The sequence below is a fragment of the Salvelinus alpinus genome, chromosome 12 (genome assembly GCF_045679555.1).
Source record: "Salvelinus alpinus chromosome 12, SLU_Salpinus.1, whole genome shotgun sequence".
Lineage (NCBI taxonomy): Eukaryota > Metazoa > Chordata > Actinopteri > Salmoniformes > Salmonidae > Salvelinus > Salvelinus alpinus.
The window spans coordinates 14,267,439-14,288,509 of NC_092097.1; the positions used below are offsets into that span (position 1 = coordinate 14,267,439).

Consider the following 21,071-nt stretch of genomic DNA (forward strand, 5'->3'; position numbering starts at 1 on the left):
GAATGAACAACTTGATGGTGCCTAACTTTTTCTCCAGGTGAAGATAGCCTACATCAACTTCCTGAACCACTGCTACGTGGACACAGAGGTGGAGATGAAGGAGATCTACACCAGCAACCACATGTGGAAGCTCTTTGAGAACTTCCTGGTGGACATCTGCAGGGTAAACAAACACACATCACCTCTCTTCCATATCTGATGGCTAGTCAACAGACATGCTGGTGACATGTTACTGAGACCTTGTTGATAGTCTGCTGAGCATTCTACAGGGAGACTCTCAAAATAAAGTTAGCCTTATATGTCCTCCTGGGAGTGTTCTGCTGAGAGGCACTGTGAGATCACAGCGTGGAGTAACAATATTCTATCCTCCTTCCTGTGAGGATCCAGGAAGTGTGATCCAGTGAATGCTCACCCATTAACCACGTCTGTCTGGTGAGTGAGTCAGGTTAACCTTGGTTGTCCGTGTCTGCTGTCTGTAGGTGTGCAACAACACCAGTGACAGGAAGCATGCAGACATGGTTCTGGAGGGTTACGTGACAGAGACAGTCATGAGCATCGTCACCACCTTCTTCAGCTCGCCCTTCTCTGACCAGAGCACCAGTCTGCAGGTAACCATGACCACCGTAACATATAACACTAAATAAAAGCAGTTGAATGGTGGATATTCTACGCTGTTGGGTGAAATCTGGTCATCAATCATTTTCTGTTGATAGTGATCTGTGTTAACTTATCATTTTCTAAAAGGCATTAATGAATTCCTCGTCTGTGTGGAAGAAACATTATCCCCAAAGGCTCTACACTGACAGTTAACATGTAATATATGACATTTTGCTTCAAATAGCTGGCACGTCAGGTGTATGTAAGTATGAGTAAAAGTCCCACTGTAATTGGTTTTCCATCCCCTGGGTCTGTTCCTTACCAGCAGTCATAGAGTAGCCAGACGTTTCCTCAATGACTGGTCTTCACAGAACTGAGTCAGCACCTTCCAAGAATTCTTTACAGATGGTGTGTGCAAATGCTTTAGAATCCTCCCTTCAGTTCCTTCCCAGATCTTTAAGCTTGTTTTCACAAGATACCTGGGATGTGTTTGCTGGGATATAATTGCAAATGTCACGTAATGAATGGTAAATCACTCTGTGGCCTACTATAAATGGTTGGGATGTATGACATGTGGAGGAAAAGACTTGCCCACTTCACTCTAAGGGTTTTACAATCATTCCTGGAGTTGTCTAGTAATACCAATTCCTGTAAGGAACTAGGTTTTTGTTTAGACTTTATTAGGTTTAGTTTCTCTTATAGTCATTTCCACATCCTTTCCAACCCATTTCCTCCACCATCCTACATCCCATTTAGACTCAATACACCAGTTAATGTGAACCGCCTAATGATATTCATTCCCTTCTTTCCCATAACAGGCAAGCATTCTGGGAAAGATAACGGAGGTATACAGTATGTTGTGCCGTAGGTTTGTGTGCAGCTGGTTCACAGGGTGTTGTTTGGTCCTGGTGGTAGCGGTGATACTGTATGTATTAGACATTGGTCTAGTAGTAGTTGGGACCTGAGCTGATTCTGGTGATAACCAACAGGCATACTAGAAGTGTTAGACCCTCTTACATATACTGTATGTTATAGCACTTTTACAGTACATACTGTTAAAGGTTCGAGAATTGTACGGGCAAACAGGAAAAAACGCTTTGAAACGTAAATAAACGTTCATGTGATACTTTCTCGGTTTCAAAGGTTTTCTCTGATTTCTTCTTGCTGAACATGACTCAATTTGTGTCTGATGGCACCCTCACGTTGGGGAAACTGGGTTCTAGAAATATGGTCTGTGATAAACCACAAAAGCCTTTGTTGATCACTGCTGGGGATTTTAGCTTTGTTTAATGTGCAGCTTCTGACTTGTCTTTTGACGTCTTTTCTCCTCTCATATCTACTGTCTTTACTTCCTGTCTGTCTGTCTCTCTCTCGCGCTTTCTCTTAGACTCGTCAGCCGGTGTTTGTACAGCTCCTGCAGGGGGTGTTCAGGGTATACCACTGCAACTGGCTCAACCCCACTCAGAAGGCCTCCGTTGAGGCCTGTATCAAGGTGCTGTCGGACGTGGGTAAGATACCTGCAATTGGCCTCCACCTGTTGCCCAAACACTGTCTTGATAAAGTCAGAGAAATACATTTTCCAATGAGCTCATTTTATCTGTCATCTAGAAGAAAAAAATACATCTTTCAAAAAAACGAGCATCCCTCTTAAGTTTGTGTCCTACTGTTTCATTTCACACAGCCAAGAGCAGAGCCATCGCGATCCCAGTGGACCTGGACAGCCAGGTGAACAACCTATTTGTCAAGTCCAACAACGTGGTCACCAAGTCCATCTTGAGCTGGAGACTCTCCGCCAAGAACGCTCCCAGGAGGGACTCCAACGCCACTGCGTCCGTTAGCTACAGGAACATCATAGAAAGGCTGCAGGTGAGGATTCAGGAATACAGTGCCTTCAGAAAGTATTCACACCCCTTGACCTTTTCCACATTTTTTGGTGTTACAGCCTCAATTTAAAATGGATTACATTTAGATTGTATGTCACTGGCCTACACACAATACCCCATAATGTCAAAGTAGAATTATGTTTTTAAAACATTTTACAAATGAATAAAAAATGAAAGCTGAAATGTCTTGAGTCAATATGTATTCAAGCCCTTTGTAATGGCAAGCCTAAAGTTCAGTCGCAAAAATGTACATTTCAAATACAGATTAAACCACAAAAAACAGGGAAGTTTTCCAATGCCTCGCAAAGAAGAGCACCTATTGGTAGATGGGTAAAAAAACAAACAGACATTGAATATCCATTTGAGCATGGTGAAGTTATTAATTACACTTTGGAAGGTGTATCAATACACCCAGTCACTACAAAGATACAAGCGTCCTTCCTAACTCAGTTGCCGGATAGGAAGGAAACTGCTCACACCAATGATGACTTTAAAACAGTTACAAAGTTTAATGGATGTGATAGGATAAAATTGAGGATGGATCAACAGCATTGTAGTTACTCCACAATACTAACCTAAATGACAGAGTGAAAAGAAGGAAGCCTATACACAATAAACATATTCCAAAACATGTATCCTGTTTGCAATAAGGCACTAAAGTAATACTGCAAAAAATGTGGCAAAGAAATTAACTGTATGTCCTAAATAAAAAACGTTATGTTTGGGGCAAATCCAAAACAACACATCACAGCGTACTGTACTTCATATTTTCAAGCATGGTGGTGGATGCATCATGTTATGCGTATGGTTGTCATCGGCAAGGAGTAGGGACTTTTTTGGGATAAAAATAAACAGAATAGAGCTAGGCACAGGCAAAATCCTAGAAGAAAATCTGTTTCTGTCTGCTTTCCAGCAGACACTGGGAGAACAATCCCGCTATTCCCTCAGATGAACCATCAAACAAGCAGAGCATCAATACAGGACTAAGATTGACTCCTACTACACCAGCTCTGTCGCTCGTTGGATGTGGCAGGGCTTGCAAACTATTACGGACTACAAAGGGAAACCCAGCCGTGAGCTGCACAGTGACGTGAGCCTACCAGACGAGCTAAATGCCTTTTATGCTCGCTTCAAGGCAAGCAACACTGAAGCATGCATGAGAGCACCAGCTGTTCCCGGACGACTGTGTGATCATGCTCTCCGTAGCCAATGTAAGCAAGACCTTTAAACAGGTGACCATTCAGACAAATTATCAGGGCATGTACTCAGAGCATGCGTGGACCAACTGGCAAGTGTCTTCACTGACATTTTCAACGTCTCCCTGACCGAGTATGTAATACCCACGTGTTTATAGCACCATAGTCCCTGTGCCCAAGAATGCGGAGATAACCTGCCTAAATGACTACTGCCCCGTAGCACTCACGTCGGTAGCCATGAAGTGCTTTGAAAGGCTGGTCATGGCTCACATCAACACCATCATCCTGGAAACCCTAGAACCACACCAATTTGCATACCGTCCCAACAGATCTACAGATGACGGAATCTCAATCGCACTCCACACTGCCCTTTTTCACCTGGACAAAAGGAACACCTACGGTATGTGAGAATGCTGTTCATTGACTACAGCTCAGTGTTCAACACCATAGTGCACACAAAGCTCATTACTAAGCTAAGGACCCTGGGACTAAACCCCTCCCTCTGCAACTGGATCCTGTACTTCCTGAAGGGCCGCCCCCAGGTGGTAAGGTTAGGCAACAACACATCTGCCACGCTGATCCTCAACACCCGGGCCCCTCGGGTGCATGCTTGGTCCCCATCGGTACTCCCTGTTCACCCACGACTGCGTGGCCAGGCAAGACTCCAACACCATCATTAAGTTTGCTGACGACACAACAGTGGTAGGCCTGATCACCGACAACGATGAGACAACCTATAGGGAGGAGGTCAGAAACCTGGCAGTGTGGTGCCAGGACAACAACCTCTCCCTCAGTGTGAGCAAGACAAAGGAGATGATCGTGGACTATAGGAAATGGAGGCCCGAACAGGCCCCCATTCATATCAATGGGGCTGTAGTGGAACGTGTCGAGAGTTTCAAGTTCCTTGGTGTCCACATCACCAACATGGTCCAAACACAAGAGGGCACGACAACACATTTTCCCCCTCAGGAGACTGAAAAGATTTGGCATGGGTCCCCAGCTCCTCAAAAATGTCTACAGCTGCACCATCGAGAGCATCTTAACCAGTTGCATCACCGCCTGGTATGGCAACTGCTCGGCATCCGACCGTAAGGTGCTACAGAGGGTAGTGCGTACGGCCCAGTACATAACTGGGGCCAAGCTTCCTGCCATCTAGGACCTATATACTAGGCGGTGTCAGAGGAAGGCCCAAAAAATTGTCAAAGATTCCAGTCACCCAGGTCATAGACTGTTCTCTCTGCTACCGCACGGCAAGCGGTACCAGAGCGCCAAGTCTAGGTCCAAAAGGCTCCTTAACAGCTTCTATCAAGCTATAAGACTGCTGAACAATTAATCAAATGCCACCCAGACTATTTACATTGACCCCCCCCCCTTTATTTTTTACACTGCTGATACTCGTTCTTTATTATCTATGCATAGTCACTTTACCCATACCTACATGTACAAACTACCTCAACTAACCTGTACCCCCGCACGTTGACTCGGTACCGGTACCCCCTGTATATAGCCTCGTTATTGTTATGTAATTTTGTGCTACTTTTTATTGTGTTACTTTAGTTTATTTAGTAAATATTTTCTTAACCCTATTTCTTGAACTGCATTGTTGGTTAAGGGCTTGTAAGTAAGCATTTCACAGTAAGGAATACCTGTTGTATTCTGCCATGTGACAAATAAAATGTGATTTGATTTGAAATTCACCTTTCACCAGGACAATAACCTAAAACATAAGGCCAAATATTCACTAGAGTTGCTTACCAACATTGAATGTTCCTGAGTGGCCTAGTTTCAGTTTTGACTTAAATCGTCTTGAAAAACTATGGCAATAATTGAAAATGGCTGTGATGAATTGACCAGTTCCCAGAAACAGAATTCATGGAATTGCGTTAGTAACGAATGACCTGTAATCCCCCAGAAAGCTAATCTAGTGTGTGTGTTGCAATTTCTTTGTACCCATCACACTGTATACAGTAACTCTACCAGAATCCCTCCCGCCTTCCCTCCCTCCTACGCAAGACAATGTCTACATCAACACACAGTGTGACGCAACTGTAACAGTTTTCTTATTTCCATGGAGTTTATCATGACTGACTCATGGGGATATAGAGCGGGGGGAGTTGGATTGGGCTGGTCTGTTTTCGAGGTTTTTGGTAAACCGTGGTCTACTTCTGCTTTTATACATTTTTTTCCCAGTGTGCAGTCTGAGACAATAAGGTCACAAAGTTCACCATAGTGTTTTTCAGTTTTGTCAGCTTCCCTGTACCTTGTTTGGTCACGACTTCAAATGTAGGGGCTGGAATCCAGGCTCCAATCTCATACAGTTCATTTGGGCTTCATCTAGACCTACCACTGGTGTAACACTCAGTATGCCAATGCCCTGTCTGTGTCCTATTTCTGTTCTGTTACCTCTCTAACCATGCCTGTCTTCTGCATTGCTCTGTGTTTAAGGACATAGTGTCGGCTCTAGAGGACCGTCTGCGTCCTTTGGTCCAGGCTGAGCTATCTGTCCTGGTGGACGTGCTGCATCGCCCAGAGCTACTCTTTCCTGAGAACACAGACGCCCGCAGGAAGTGTGAAAGCGGTGGCTTCATTTCCAAGTAAGACTCATGTACCCACTAACCACTGCAAGCCACCCACCTCCTTGACATGCTGACTAACAATGAACATGCCTCTTGCCAAGTCCAGTGATGAACCACAGTTTGCAATCTTCTTAGAAATTGAGAAATATTTTCCACAGCAGTTGTAAACCAAATGAGGGTTTAGCCACTACAAATTGATCTAGCTGTGGTTTAACTGGGAAGTCTGCACAGTCTCCTGATACTGTCTCAGTGTTGAGGAATGCATTGTGCTCTTTCATACTGTACCTGCTGTACTGTAACTAGAGTTGGGACACTTATCATGTACAAGTGTACAGTAACTGAATCCGTCATTGATCAGGGCTGCTCTGAACATGCTACTGTAGTGACCCAGGGCTTTGTTTTCACATGTCCTGCCCTGAACCTACTGGAGCTCTGTCTCCCTCACACAGGGCTCCCTCCCTCCCTGCCTTACACAGTCCAGGCCATTCCTGTGTCTGTTGTGTTTGATAAGGGCTGAGATTGGATTACTGGGCATGAGGGCGGGCGTCTGGGCTTTTTGAACAGGTGCCGGCTCAGGGGTTAGCCTACTGTAAAGGGCCGCAGGCAGGGGGGGATTAATGTGTGGAGTAGCACGTGAGATACCACAAGTTCACACTGATTCAGAACAATGACTTACATTTCAAAGGTAATGCAGTACAGTACTAACCGTAATATGTACAGTAGAATAAAATGGGACCTTTAGTGGAGCTTGTATGCTGGGAAGAAATGTTGTTCGTAGACATGATTGATCATTTGGACTGAAACACTCTTATCAATGAATACAAGTCACACAGCACCTGATCTGATTGACAGCACCTCTAAGACCCACGTGAGGTCAATCTCTACCCCTAGCATTTATAACCAATAATGAATTAAGCCAATCAATTACGATATGTCAAGCAGACATAATATTATCTCTTCATTACTCAAGCTTAACAGTAAATACTATAGGGGTGACTCTCTGAAATCAGGATTTGTTACCACTGAAGTGTTTTTTTTGGGAGGGGTGTACAGTGCAGTATGTGTGATACACCTCTCCTCCTGTCCCTGTCCTCTGCCCAGGCTGATCAAACACACCAAGCAGCTACTGGAGGAGAACGAGGAGCGTCTGTGTATCAAGGTGCTGCAGACTCTGAGGGAGATGATGACCAAAGACCGTGGCTATGGGGAGAAGGTAAATGGCCGTCTTCACCACCACCTCACAATACTTCCCTTGTTCTCTCTACACTGGGTTTTAACATGAGGGTAAACCGAGTGCTGCTAAGAGGCCTGCTATTCTGTAGCTCTTTACAGAGGTCAGTGCAGAGGTCAGAGGTTAACAGCAAAGCTGGAGGTTAAGTTTTCCTCTGCTGCCCTTTGCCTTCCCCCCAGATGATACTGGTAGTACGTTATGTCTGTGATGGTTGGGATGAGTCTTTTGGTTTGGTTTAAAACCTACAGTACCAGCTGCCCTTCTGCAGGAATAAGATGCCACGGGTGTGTATATATGGTACCTTCAGTGCTATTCATATTGGCACAGTCAGACACACACATAAACCACAACGGATTAGTGTCCATCTGAAAATGACTTGTCTATGTTTGGTGGTTGGGGACAGTTCCAGTACACTTTAACAGCACCAGCATGCTGTAATTGAACTTTAACTCTAATACACCATTAACACTAATACAGCATTTACTGTATGGGCTGTAAATGACTCTCTGTACTAATCTCTGATTAATGACCTTGGTTCGCTCTGCTTTCTGTTCTGTTGAGCGAGGGCAATCCATTGCTTTGAAATGCAGTAACCTGTGTGATTTTACTAACTGACTGACTGACTGACACGGTGTGGGGTTTCTTACCGACTGTTTGTCTGGTTTCAGCTGCCTCCCCTCCTCCTAACCCAGCTCTACTAACTCTGCCTGTATACTCTTCTCTTCCAGCACATTGCCTTTGATGATGAGATGGATGTGGCTGAGGTTGATCATTTTCCTTCTTTCGTTAGGTTTCTGTCTCGTACTAGTCGTGTGGTGTAGATAGATGTGCCTGTGCTAGTGGTTTTTCTGTCTTGTTATGTGCTGCTGACTTCAGAGTAGCTGCTAGTTTCCGTGTGTGTTACCGTGCCACTAGCATGCTAAGCACTTTTTGGTGTTGCCAACTTGCTATACTCCAATGTGTCTGTATTGTAGTCAGACCTGGGTTCAAAATACTCAGACTCAAATTCACTCCCATGCATTTAACCCAGGTATCGGAAAATAGTATTTGAAACAAGTATTTGAAAATACTGTCAAATACAATTTGGCAGACTATTTGGTTTTTACAATTAACCATTCAAATACTAAAATAAAAGTACTTGTTTTGGGCTGTGTGTTTGAAAATACTCAAATACACCAAAAAAGTATTTTAAATGCCAGATGGTTTGTTCCAAGAAAAAAGTGCTTTTTGCGTCCCTTCGATATTTTAAGTGGAAATTGTGCACCAATATTGCAATTTAAAAGCCTTTTATATTAAATGACGTGCCCTTTTTAATATAGACCACATGGAGAATTCAATAAATCTGATAGGTAATATGAATAAAGATTTGCTATAGTGCCAAAATTCTACATTTTGACATGTCCCTTTGCGCCCCCATCTGTGACTTCTTCTAGAATTTTAACCCACTTCACCCCAAAATGTCTCCAAGTTTTCACCATCATTGTAAAGCCCTAGTTATTTTGTTGCTTTAACTTAACTTACTTCAGATATTGAAGATGATTATTTATTTCATGTGATTAGTTATTCATTTACGTCTGTCCCTCATTTTAAGGTCAACCCTGTCACGTGAACTGAACTCTCCTTTTAATATGATGAAACTCTTCTTTTTTTTTACAAAAGAAACACAACATCTAACAATCAAATCATAGTGTAGAAGCAGGTGAGCTGGTTCTACTATTTTGAGCAATTTCCTGGTGTTTTGAGGTGGAAAAGTGAGTGGGGTCGAGCATAACACATCAACCAGTAGACAGGCTACAAATGTTTTAACAATAATTTTTTTCTGTAAAGTTTGCATTCAACTTCCTTTCCCTTTTGTACACAACAAGCTTCCATTCACCCTGTCACAAGGGGATTTATGGATGATTTATGGTGAAATTGTCAACCCTGTTACTGTCAACCCAGTTACGGTCAACCCTGTTACTTTATTTGGCACTGACTATAGTAGTTTTTTTATTTAACCTCTTGAGATGGAAAACACTTTATTTTATTTTATTAAGTTTAACATATACACATTAGGTGAACAAAACATGTAAAAATGAGGTGAAATCATATATATATCTTTTTTACCAAGTTCCACTACTCAAAAGGCACCCAATTGGTGGAACGACCCAGATACAGAAGTCCATGTATTTGAACGCAGGTCTGATTGTAGCCGTCTGCTTGAAGTTGAATTATGGTTGTTGTGTACATAGATCCACAGGTCTTTATACAGTTTTTGCAGACTGGGATTGCATGTTAGGAATCTGGTATTTTTGGAAACGGTGCACACAGACCATAATGGCAGACCCTGAGGGGGGAGGGGTGTATCAGAGTGTTGATCATACCCAGACTCTCTTTGGATGGTGGTCAGAGGGACAGGGTGGTTCCCCCTAAATTCCTCACCACCATTACCACAGCAGGTGTGTGAGTATTTATACACATGAAGCTATCCCTTAAATGTAGTGGCGGAAACCAGATCATACCAACATCCATAGAGGGTAAGGGGGTTGGTGTGTGCAGGTGTGCTTGCTACTGTATATGTACATTCAGGTCTGTGTTTCTATGTCTGTGTCTGCCTTAAAGACAGTGGACCCTGCATATATCCCCCCCCAAAAAAATGTACCTTTCATCTGGGACTGTATCTGTCTGTTTAGGGACTTTCAGAGAGGCTGGGACCAGTGCCATATGGAAGGGTCTAACTTCTTACTTAGAAGTGTTTATAGTTCCTGGATGTTACGCAACAGTTAATATTACCCTTGTCAATGGCAAAGCACCAGACTACAGTACACCCCATTCCAAAGCATACATTGAGAGGGTATGGCATATAAGAGCACAGCTTTCAACCATAGATTGTATTGTTTTGTTTTTTTTTACCTTTGGAAGATATAATTTAGTATAAGTTGCAGTATTACTGTAGTTTAACTTTTTGGTCACAACAACATTATCTACCCACAACTTCAAGCACTTGATGTATTGTACAGTAAATGAGCACAAGAATGGAATGAGTTACTTTAGGGTGTGAAACTTCATTTCTGAATAAAGGATAGAAAACAAGTGAGGGAGCGATAAGAAGGAAAGGTAAACATAGATATCAGACTGAGTGGCTGTTGGAGAGCCTACACTCTAAGCTGCATGTCTGCCAGGAGATCACATGCTCACATGAGTGTATTTTCTCTCTCTCTCTCTCTACTCCTCCTTCCCTCCCTCCATGTGGTATCCAGTGTTGGAAATCCCCAGCTGCTTCCCCTCCCAAAAACAATCCCTGACGCTCCCTCCTAAAATGGGAGTGAACAGATAGACTGCTTCTTTGTTGCCTCAACGCCCCCTCCCCGTTTTACTGTCTGAAGAATGTACACACATACTTTACAAATACACACACACACACACCCCACCCACACATCCGGCACGTGCATGGACCTAGGAGGGCCCTACTGTGGGATGCAGTGTCCCATACCCCAGGCTGATCCAAAGCCCACACTTCCCCTCTGCAGCAGAAACAGCAGCAGCAGCACTGAGCTGTCTGTCAGTTAGCTGTTCCGTAAGCCCTGTGTTAAGCTTGCTGCGCTGTTCGATATGCCAGCTCCTCTGTGGCTTCCCACTGCTACAGGAGAGCTCTGCCATGCAGTACAGTACTCTCCCTATTAATCTGAGAAGCATAGGGTACTGTAGTACCCTGAATCGGTGTGCGTGTTTGTGTCGGGGGTGGGTGGGATAATGTAATAGGGTCAGCAGAAAGCAGAGATAATATGGCTTTAGGTTGGCGATATGTTGTGTGCCGACTGGGGGGGATCTACGCAATAGAGATGATTTCTATGCAGGAGAGGGCACGACGGTCTGTTTATCTCCGCATGTGTCTCTCTTGCTCTCTCGCCTCGCTGTGTGTCCCCGTGCCAGCGGATCTCTATCGTCTCATTATCCCTGGCAAACTCTCTGTCTCACTCTCTCTCTATTTATATCTCTCTACCAATCTTTTTCCTCCCTCTTAGTCTCTCCCTGTTCTCTCCTCTCATGGCCGCTCTACATCCCACAGTGCTGGTGTCCTCTGCCTCAGCCTTTCCCTGCTTGTCCTCAGCTATACTCAGAGCTGCTGCAATGTGCGTGAGGCGATTTGAGGGAACCATTGTTTCTCTGATCCCCTCCAACAGGGAAAACTATAGGCACTTTTGCTGGCCATGCAGCTCTGTCCCAGGTTCCCTGCAGCCTGCCTTCGTCCTGCACGATACTTGGGCTCCCGCCAGCTCTTAGGCAGCGGTTATGTAAGAGCTAGCATATTTTTTCTCCCCCCTGAAATTCACTCTCCACTGATGTGACCTTCAGAAGTAATTGGCAATAAAAGTGTGGCGGAGCTGTTTACTGAGAGACTGGCAGCGCCTCGTGTTGGGCGGCGCTGGGGCGGGCAAGGGAGTGTTAACTGTTTCAGGCCCGCCACTGATGTAATGGTGTCAGACAAGAACAAAATAAATAATCTCTCTGTCCTCCCCCTTATCCCCCTTTACCTCCTATGATTCTCTTCCTGTTTGTCTCTCTTTCTTGTGGCCTGTATGTCTCCCTCCCTCCCTCCCCCTGCCTATTTATTCTTTGGCCTGTAATCTTCCATGCTAGGGGGTGGGGGGGGGGGGGGGTGCTAGGGTGCCTATGACAGTCACTGTCACTAGGAGAGAGGCCCGGCAGGTTATAAAAGGAGAAGGAAGGCGTGGTATGATTCTGACTCCTGACCCATGTGACACGCCCTGAAAACAAGTGCAGAGACAAGTGGAACCTCCATGGGGGAGTCGTCTCATCTTTCCACTGCTGAAATGTGATTGTAACTTCCATTAAGATGACCTTATGTTTGGCCCTGTATCGCAGTGGAGTAGTGATTCAGCCCACTATACCACTATATAGTTGACGTCATACAGTCTGAGAAAACGTACAAGTGGAACCAATGTTGGCGGTCATGGGTCTAGCTGTGTCCAGGGCTGATGCCAGCAGTTCCATGGGAAAAGCATGGGCGACCCCCAGCGCTCAGATCCCCGGGACTCATGGAAGACAAATCAGGTCAGATAAGGCCAATAATGACTGTCATGCTCCACCACTGAAAATGTTGACAGATAGGAAAAGTAACTTTATGATTTTGTGCTTTAATTGAATTAGACAAGTGAATCAGGGTTAAAACCTTTGAGCCTTGTTTGCATGCATCATCCTTTTTCCTGTGGAAATGGATGTTTTACGTAAACAGGGGCCTGATAAGGGGAGATTCTTGTCTAGTCTCACAATTACTCAGAGTCAGCATGACTGTGTTACTGAGGCAGAGTCAACTCCACTGTGGTCTGTCTGTGTATCTGTCTCTGCCTTTTCACTTTGCACCATTTAAATGTATCACATCCGTCTGTCTGTCTCTCTTCCTAAAGGTCCTTTTTAACAAGGTGTTCAAGCAAGTGTTTCATTTCAGCAGTCAGCCCACAGAAAATCAAATGTCTCTCTTTTCTCTTGGGGCACTTTGTCAAACATTGAGTATGAACAACATCAACAAGTCAGTGTTAGCTGAGGTGTTAGGTTTTTAAATGTATTTGTACATTTTTTGTTTCCATTTGCATGTATTATTATGCAATGTATCACTAATAGGCCTACGTGTAGCTCCATCATGCCACTAAAAGCCATATCTGCAAGTCTGGTTTGTCCCTTAACACCCTAGGCCTTCATTTTAGGACCTGCAATTTCTAATCTGCTCACATTAACAACCAAACAGTCCATTCATTTTCCTATGTCAAGGTGTTCATTTTGCTATGCAAGCAACTGGGAGAAAGCATGGGCAACCCCATGAAGGCATGTGAACACAGGGAGCGTAGTATAATAGTGATGTTTGATTATATAACACAGACAAGTGCTCTAATAACAGCAGAGACTTAGCATAGAAACGTCAGATAAGGGCGTGTTTGTTGTCCCCTTCTCCGTGGCTGGCTTTGAGTCATGCGCTTTTATTGCTGTCGGGCACATGATGGGCCAACTGATCAACTGTAACCAGCCAGACATACAAGGAGGTCCTTGGCGAAGCGGGCATGGCCTTGCATTGATCTGTTTGCACTGTGAGGCAAGTGACCTGAGAGCTGCCTGAGGTTAATTTGCCCACTGACTGTGGTCTAACCCAGACCTTGACTAACCCAGACCATTTGTCTTATCTGTCTATCTATCCAGCTGGCCCCTCTGCCGGCTGAGCCTGAAGTCCCTGCTGCAGATGTGAGTTCAACACCCATATTGCCTGGGCCTCAGCACAGCCTGGGCCTCAGCACTCTAATATGGGTTATTGTAGAATATAGATAATCTGAGTCATCCATCCTCCCCGCTCATCAAGATGGAAACCGTCAAATCCTTTCCCTTTTCAGAGCCCACTCACCAAAACACACACACGCAAACGTTTCCCCTTGTGGATTTTTAATTATGCAGTGAGCCGACCCATGTATGTCCCGTTTCCCTCCCTCTATTCATCCCTCCATCCCTCTGTAGGTGTTTGAGTGAAGAACAGTTTCCTTACCTTCTTTCTGCAGGATTTTGTCGCAGCGTGCTGGGTGTTTTTCCATGGCAGATGGGAACATGGGTTTACACTCTGTCAGTACCACTACTAGTACACTGCACTGACTCCATTATGTCATCTGGAAAGGGATGGGTTTTTTCTCATGGTTTGAGTTGCGTTTCTGCCCCTCGCAGTCGGTTGCTCCCTTATGTATTTAACACGGTTTCATTTGTGCTGCAACTGCAAAGTAACAAGGGAGTCACTCTGAGCCATCCAGTTTGTTGGTTGAAATAACCCAATATCAAAGGTTTGAACAGCAAAGTTTTGTTTTAGCATTGTGAACGTAAAAAAAGTTTCAAGTGAAAAGTGATGATGAGATGTGAAGTTAATGGGATGGTTGTAAATAAATGTTATTTTATTTCTAACAGCAAGCCACCTTGTTATTCAATTTTTTCCGACTTCTCTAACCGGTGCTTAAAACTTTATTTTCACGAAGCCTTGCATGATTATGTTCCTACCCCACATCCAACACACCACCCACCTCCCTATGTTAACTGCATGAAATCATTTTGCTCAGTTCGCTGCATGTAAGGAAAGTGACTAATGTGCACAGTATTAACACCCCTCTTTTGTTTTGTTTTTATTTTCCCCTAATTTTCCTTTTTTGGACTTTTCTTTGATTTACTTTCTGCTAACTCACCTCACCCTTAGGAGCTTGATCCCAACCAGCCCCAGAAGCAACTGGAGGACCAGAGAAGGGTAGGTACAGTCCAGTACGGTCTGATCCTCTCCGTTCCGGAGTCCGCCAACCTGCTCTCTCTGGCCCACCACAGCTGGCTGTCCTGATGCACTGATGCACCTGACCTGGCCTGCAGCCACTCTGCTTCCACAGCATGCCCACCTACTCACAGGGTTAACCCCCCTCACTAACGAACTGGGTGTGGGTGTCAATGGGTTTCAGGAGGAATATAGGGAAATTATATGTACTGTATATGAGTTGGAAGACTGCCTTTTGAGACACACTATGAGGCGTGAGGCTCAATCAGATTTTTTGATTTTTAGCATGCTCTGCCTATTACCTGGCAAAGGTTATTAACAAAGGCAAGAAAACAATATTTTCCAAGAAGCACACTGTTTCCACTGATTAAAGATGCAGGGTTAATATCTTGAGGGTGCCAGGCCTAATCAGAGTTGAGGTATTCTAAGCTGATAACACTGATGTTGGGAGTCCTTATCTCATGATGAGGATGTAGACTCCATCCTCTGACATCATCTCTCTCCACCAGGGTGAAGCTCTGAGGCAGATTCTGGTGAATCGTTACTATGGGAACATCAAGCCTGGGGCCAGAAGAGACAGTGTGACGACGTTCAGCAATGGTCCTGTCCCCCCTGGAACAGAAGGGAAACCTCGAGCAGGTACCTGTATGTCTCTGTATCTCTGTCTCTCTGGATAAGTTTGTACGGACTTGCTGAATATCTCAATACCTCAGAGTATTAAAGTTTTCAAATCAGGGTGATGAGTCATGGTTGGTCTCTTCTCCATGCTTGGAGAAAAGGAATGGGTTCCTTCCTGTTCACGCTCCTGCCTCAAATCAAATGTAATTTGTTGCATGCTTTGTCAACAACAAGTATAGACTAACAGTGAAATGCTTACTTACGGGCCCTTCCCAACAATGCAGAGAGAAAAATTGAAATTTTTTAGAAAAAAATTATAACACAAGGAATAAATACACAATGGGTAACGATAACTTGGTTATATACATGGGGTACCAGTACCAAGTCTATGTGCAGGGGTACGAGGTTATTGAGGGCAACAGGATATATAATAAACAGTAGCAGCAGCATATGTGATGATTCAAAAGAGTTAGTGCAAAAACGGTCAATACAGATAGTCTGGGTAGCTATTTGGTTAACTATTTAGCAGTCTTATGACTTGGGGTTGGAAGCTGTTCAGGGTCCTGTTGATTCCAGCCTCGGTGCATCGGTACCGCTTGCCGTGCGGTAGAGAGTACAGTCTATGACTTGGGTGGCTGGAGTCTTTGAAAATTTTTAGGGCCTTCCTCTGACACCGCCTGGTATAGAGGTCCTGGATGGCACGGAGCTCGGCCCCAGTGATGTATTGGGCCGTACACATTACTGCCTTGTGGTCGAATGCCAAGTAGTTTCTATACCAAGCAGTGATGCAGCCAGTGAAGATGCTGTCATTGGTGCAATTTTTGAGGATCTGAGGGCTCATGCCAAAGGCGTTGTCGTGCCTTCTTCACGACTGTGTTGTTGTGTGTGGATCATGTTATTTCCTTCGTGATGTGGACACCAAGGAACTTGAAGCTCCACTACAGCCTCGTCGATGTGGATGGGGGCGTGCTCGGCCCTCCATTTCCTGTAGTCCACGATCAGCTCCTTTTTTCTTGCTTGCATTGAGGGAGAGGTTGTTAGCCTGGCACAACACTGCCAGTTTACTGACCTCCTTTAGGCTGTCTTATCGTCGTCGGTGCTCAGGCCTACCACCGTTGTCATCAGCAAATGTAATGATGGTGTTAGAGTCGTGCGTAGCCACACAGTCATGGGTGAGCAATTAGTACAGGAGGGGACTAAGCACCCAACCCTGAGGAGCCCCCTTGTTGAGGGTCAGCGTGGCGGATGTGTTGTTGCCTACCCTCACAACCTGGGGACAGCCAGGAAGGGACGGTCAGGAAGTCCAGGATCCAGTTGCAGAGGGAGGAGTTCAGTACCAGGGTCCTGAGCTTAATAACGAGCTTGGAGGGCACTATGGTGTGGAACACTGAGCTGTAGTCAATGAACAACATTCTCACATACTGTAGCTATTCCTCTTATCCAGGTGGGAGAGGGCAATGTGGAGTGAAATAGAGATTGTGTCTGTGGATCTGTTGGGGCACTATGCGAAATGGAGTGACTCCAGGGTGTCTTGAAAGATGGTGTTGATGTGAGCCATGTCCAGCCTTTCAAAGCATTTCATGGCTACATATGTGAGTGCTATGGGGAGATAGTCCCTGTGCCCAAGAATGCCAAGGTAACCTATGGTGGTCTGCTTGAAACATATAGGTATTACAGACTGGGTCATGGAGACGATGAAAATGTCAGTGAAGACACTTGCCAGCTGGTCAGTGTATGCTCTGAGTACGAGAACTATTCCGTCTGACCTATTCCGTCTGACCCCCATGGCCTTGGGAATGTTAGCCCGTTTAAAGGTCTTCCTCACATCGGCTACGGAACACAAGATCACACAGTCGTACGGAACAGCACGTGCTTTCATGCATGGTTCAGTGTTGCTTGCCTCGAAGCGAGCATAGAAGGCATTTAGCTCATCTGGTAGGTTTGCGTCATAGAAAGCGTAGGAGGATTCAATCTTTGGCTGTTCAACCACTTTTGGAGTTCATAGTGGGATTTCTTAAAAGCGTCTGGATTAGTGTCCCGCTTCTTGAAAGTGGCAGCTCTAGCCTTTAGCTTAGTGCGGTTGTTGCCTGTAATCCATGGCTTCTGGTTGGGATATGTACGTACGGTCACTGTGGGGATGACGTTGAAGCACTTATTAATGAAGCCGGTGACTGATGTGGTAAACTCCTCAATGTTATCGGAGGAATCCCGAACATATTCCAGTCTTTGCAAGCGAAACAGTCCTGTAGCTTAACATCCGCTCCAAAGGACCACTTCTGTATTTAGCGCATCACTGGTATTTCCTGTTTGAGATTTTGCTTGTAAGCAGGAATCAGGAGTATAGTGTTATGGTCAGATTTTCCAAAGGAAAGGTGAGGGAGAGCCTAGTGTGCATTTCTCTCTGTTTCTCTAGTTGCACAGGTGACATCCTGGTAAAATGGGGTAAAAAGGATTTCAGTTTCCCCTCTTTAAAATCAACGGTAAAAAATCAACATCTACGAAAAACTCGAGACTTCCTTAACATTAGAGATTGCATACCAGCTGTTGTTAACAAAGAGACACACTCCTCTCCCCTCATCTTACCCAAGGCTGCCCGACCGTTTTTGACGATGCATGGAATAGCCAGCGAGATCTATTTGATCCATGTTCTTGTTCAGCCACGACTCCGTGAAACATAGACTATTACAGTTCTACAGGTCCCGTTGATAGGATAGTCTCCAACGGAGCTCGTCCAGTTTATTCTCTAGTGGCTGTACTTTCGCCAACAAAACAGAGGGTTGAGGCGGTTTATTTGCATGTCAACATAGTCTAGTCAGGATGCCAGTTCGTCTGCCTCTTTTGCGCTGTCACTTCCTCTTTCGAGTCCTGGGGATTAGGGCCTGTTCCGGTGTAATCAGAACGTCCAGAGCTGCCAAATCATTGACGTAGAAATTGTCATCCAAATCAAGATTAATGATCGCTGTTCTGATCTCCAGAAGTTTTCGGTCATAGGAAACGATGGCGGAGTCATCATGTACAAAAAGTCAAGATCAGTGTAAAAAAAACACAAAATAGGTCAGGAGCCTGTAAAACGTCTGCTATTCTCTGCAGCGCCATCTTAATTATGCCTCCCTGCTCCTGTCCTCCATTAAGCCTTTGGACCCGGGGTCTGTCCTTCAGCATACGAGCCCTCTCCTCTGGCTGAGCCGGGCCGTGCTGTTGCCAGGCGACCAGAGAGACGGGCTCTAGATTAGAAAGGCCTGTGGAGTGTGGACACACCTGCTCCCACAGCCAGAGAGTGGCCCTCTGGGTAACATTATCATCATGACTGGATGAGGCTAGTCTTAGCCAGGAAATACAGCTATTTTCAAGGGACTGAATGATGATCACTATAGTTGTGGCATCCCATCTGTGGTTTAGTTGTCCATCAAAATTAATCTCATTACATTATATAATAAGCAAATGATGCAGTGAATCAATGAAGAGGAAAGAGACAGACGGATCTATTCAATCTGCCCATTTGACAATCCTCTTGATGTAATTCAATTCTAAAGTATTTGGTCTGTAATGTCTTTTTCGTTATGTGTGGGACCCCAGTAAGACTAGCTGCCGCCATTGGCGTCAGCTAATTGGGATCCAAATAAATCAAAAATCTATTGAGTGGTGGAATAGTAGTTTTACTCTCATTTAGAGTGACAAAGCTCTCCTGTATGTCCTTCCTCATTGTTCAGGCTCTTGATGGCTCTCTCCCTGTACCTTTCTCCCTGTCCCGCTCTCCCTGTCTCGCTCTCCCTGTCTCGCTCTCCCTGTACCTCTCTCCCTGTACCTCTCTCCCTGTACCTCTCTCCCTGGCACTCTCTCCCTGGCACTCTCTCCCTGGCACTCTCTCCCTGGCCATCTCTCCCTGGCCATCTCTCCCTGGCCATCTCTCCCTGTCCCGCTCTCACTGTCTCGCTCTCACTGTCTCGCTCTCCCTGCCCTTCTCTCACTGTCCCTCTCTCCCTGTCCCTCTCCCTGTCCCTTTCCCTGTCCCACTCCTCCTGTCCCTCTTTCCCTGTCCCTCTCTCCCTGTCCCTCTCTTTCTTCCTGTCTCCTTGTCCCTCTCTGCTTGTCCCTCTCTTTCTGCCTCTCTCTCTGTCCCTCCCCAGTGGTGAGTTCAGGGGCGGCCGCGGCCCAAGGGGAGCTGACCCTGCATGAGGTCCAGTGCCGCCTGGATAAAGAGGGAGCATCCGACCTGGTAATTGACCTCATCATGAACGCCACCAGTGATCGTATCTTCCAGGAGAGCATCCTATTAGCCATCGCCCTGCTGGAGGGCGGTAACACGGTCATCCAGGTGAGAATGAACCCGTGCCAGGTGCATAATGTAATATGAATAGAACATGCTAGAGAGGCGGTAGAGGGAAAGAGACTGGGCCCAGAGGAGGAGAGCAGGAAGTGGAGGCAGAGCTTGAACTAATGATCTGTCTGATGGTAGAGGTCCAGGCTCTGAGTAGCTCCCCAATGTGTCACCACAGAGTTTCTAAACCCAGAGGCGCAACAACCCGAGACTTCCGGGAACGCTTGTGAAACAGACCATACAGACCAGGTTGGGGTCTGGGGTTTGAGAAGTCAATGAGAAAAGTCAACGATTCTTCTTTAGTTGTTCATTTTCTCTAAACCTAAAGGTACAATCTAGATTCGAGCCAATGTTTTAAGTAGTTGAACATGTTATTATTCCAACCTAGTGAAAGTTTTCATTTTCATCAAAAATAACTTTATATTGAAGGAGTGCCTTTGAATTGACGGCCTGCATATGCTCAGTTCGGCGCGAGATGACCGTTAGACCCGATAACGTGTTTCTACGCAGGAGCTCAGCTAGCCAACTTCGCATTGGCATCACCTACAAGTGTGATCGGGATTTGTATTGGAGAAGTAGTTTTAGCCTATCTTCATGCTGTACTGTCTTTGGTGTCACCACCTCCTCTCCTCTCAGCCAGTCAGCCAGGGGTTGCTATAGCAACACAGTCCTTCACTTCTCTAACCTCACAGCAAGATTGAGAGAGGAACAGGGGATGGTGGGGGGAGGGTGTGCTGCTGATTGTAGGCCAATTGCATTTCCCTGCTTATCGCCCACGTTTGTGTGTGCGTGGGCTTGTATTTGCATAGTAGTTCTACCTGATGAACCCTGGCTTGGCTTCACACAGCTCAGGCAGTGTACTCAAAGGCACTCACATGACTCTCAGGTTACATAACCACAGCATGTCCCTGGCTTTTAATACAGAGAGCCTCAAAACATTCAGACTTGGCTTTTAACTGGGTAGCACTGTACTGTCAAAACAAGGGAAGAGGAGCAGCCATGGGAGCCCCAATGTTCCAGACAGAGCAGACACCTGTAGAACAGCCATTCCCTAGGTAGTATTCCACCATCCCACTGGCTAGACTCACACAGATCCACATACAAACATGCAAACCCAGGCAGGTGTTTTCATGTAGATCTATGGAGTGATAACGCCAGTGAGTTACTTGGCTTTTTATTTATTTTATTTTATTTTTATTTAACCTTTATTTAACTAGGCACGTCAGTTAAGTACAAATTCTTATTTACAATGACGGCCTACCAAAAGGCCTCCTGCAGGGACGGGGGTTGGGATTAAAAATACAAATAAATTAAATAAAAATATAGGACAAAACACACATCACAACAAGAGAGACAACACAACACTA

At 45.3% G+C, this 21,071-nt stretch overlaps 1 protein-coding gene across 10 annotated transcripts in view; it reads left to right on the forward strand.

The window, feature by feature from the left end:
- Window positions 1-21,071, forward strand: part of LOC139535577 (inositol 1,4,5-trisphosphate-gated calcium channel ITPR1-like) — a 141,890-nt gene that overhangs the window by 61,126 nt on the left and 59,693 nt on the right. For 4 of the 10 annotated variants that reach the window (XM_071335118.1, XM_071335123.1, XM_071335121.1 and 1 more), the window contains 11 exons: window positions 38-163; window positions 480-608; window positions 1,985-2,105; window positions 2,279-2,463; window positions 6,122-6,270; window positions 7,354-7,465; window positions 8,212-8,247; window positions 13,676-13,717; window positions 14,703-14,750; window positions 15,278-15,407; window positions 19,514-19,701. In XM_071335118.1, the coding sequence (XP_071191219.1) occupies window positions 38-163; window positions 480-608; window positions 1,985-2,105; window positions 2,279-2,463; window positions 6,122-6,270; window positions 7,354-7,465; window positions 8,212-8,247; window positions 13,676-13,717; window positions 14,703-14,750; window positions 15,278-15,407; window positions 19,514-19,701 (1,266 nt within the window). The remainder of the gene's footprint in view (window positions 1-37; window positions 164-479; window positions 609-1,984; window positions 2,106-2,278; window positions 2,464-6,121; window positions 6,271-7,353; window positions 7,466-8,211; window positions 8,248-13,675; window positions 13,718-14,702; window positions 14,751-15,277; window positions 15,408-19,513; window positions 19,702-21,071) is intronic. The other 6 variants (XM_071335126.1, XM_071335128.1, XM_071335119.1 and 3 more) reach the window with 5 other exon arrangements.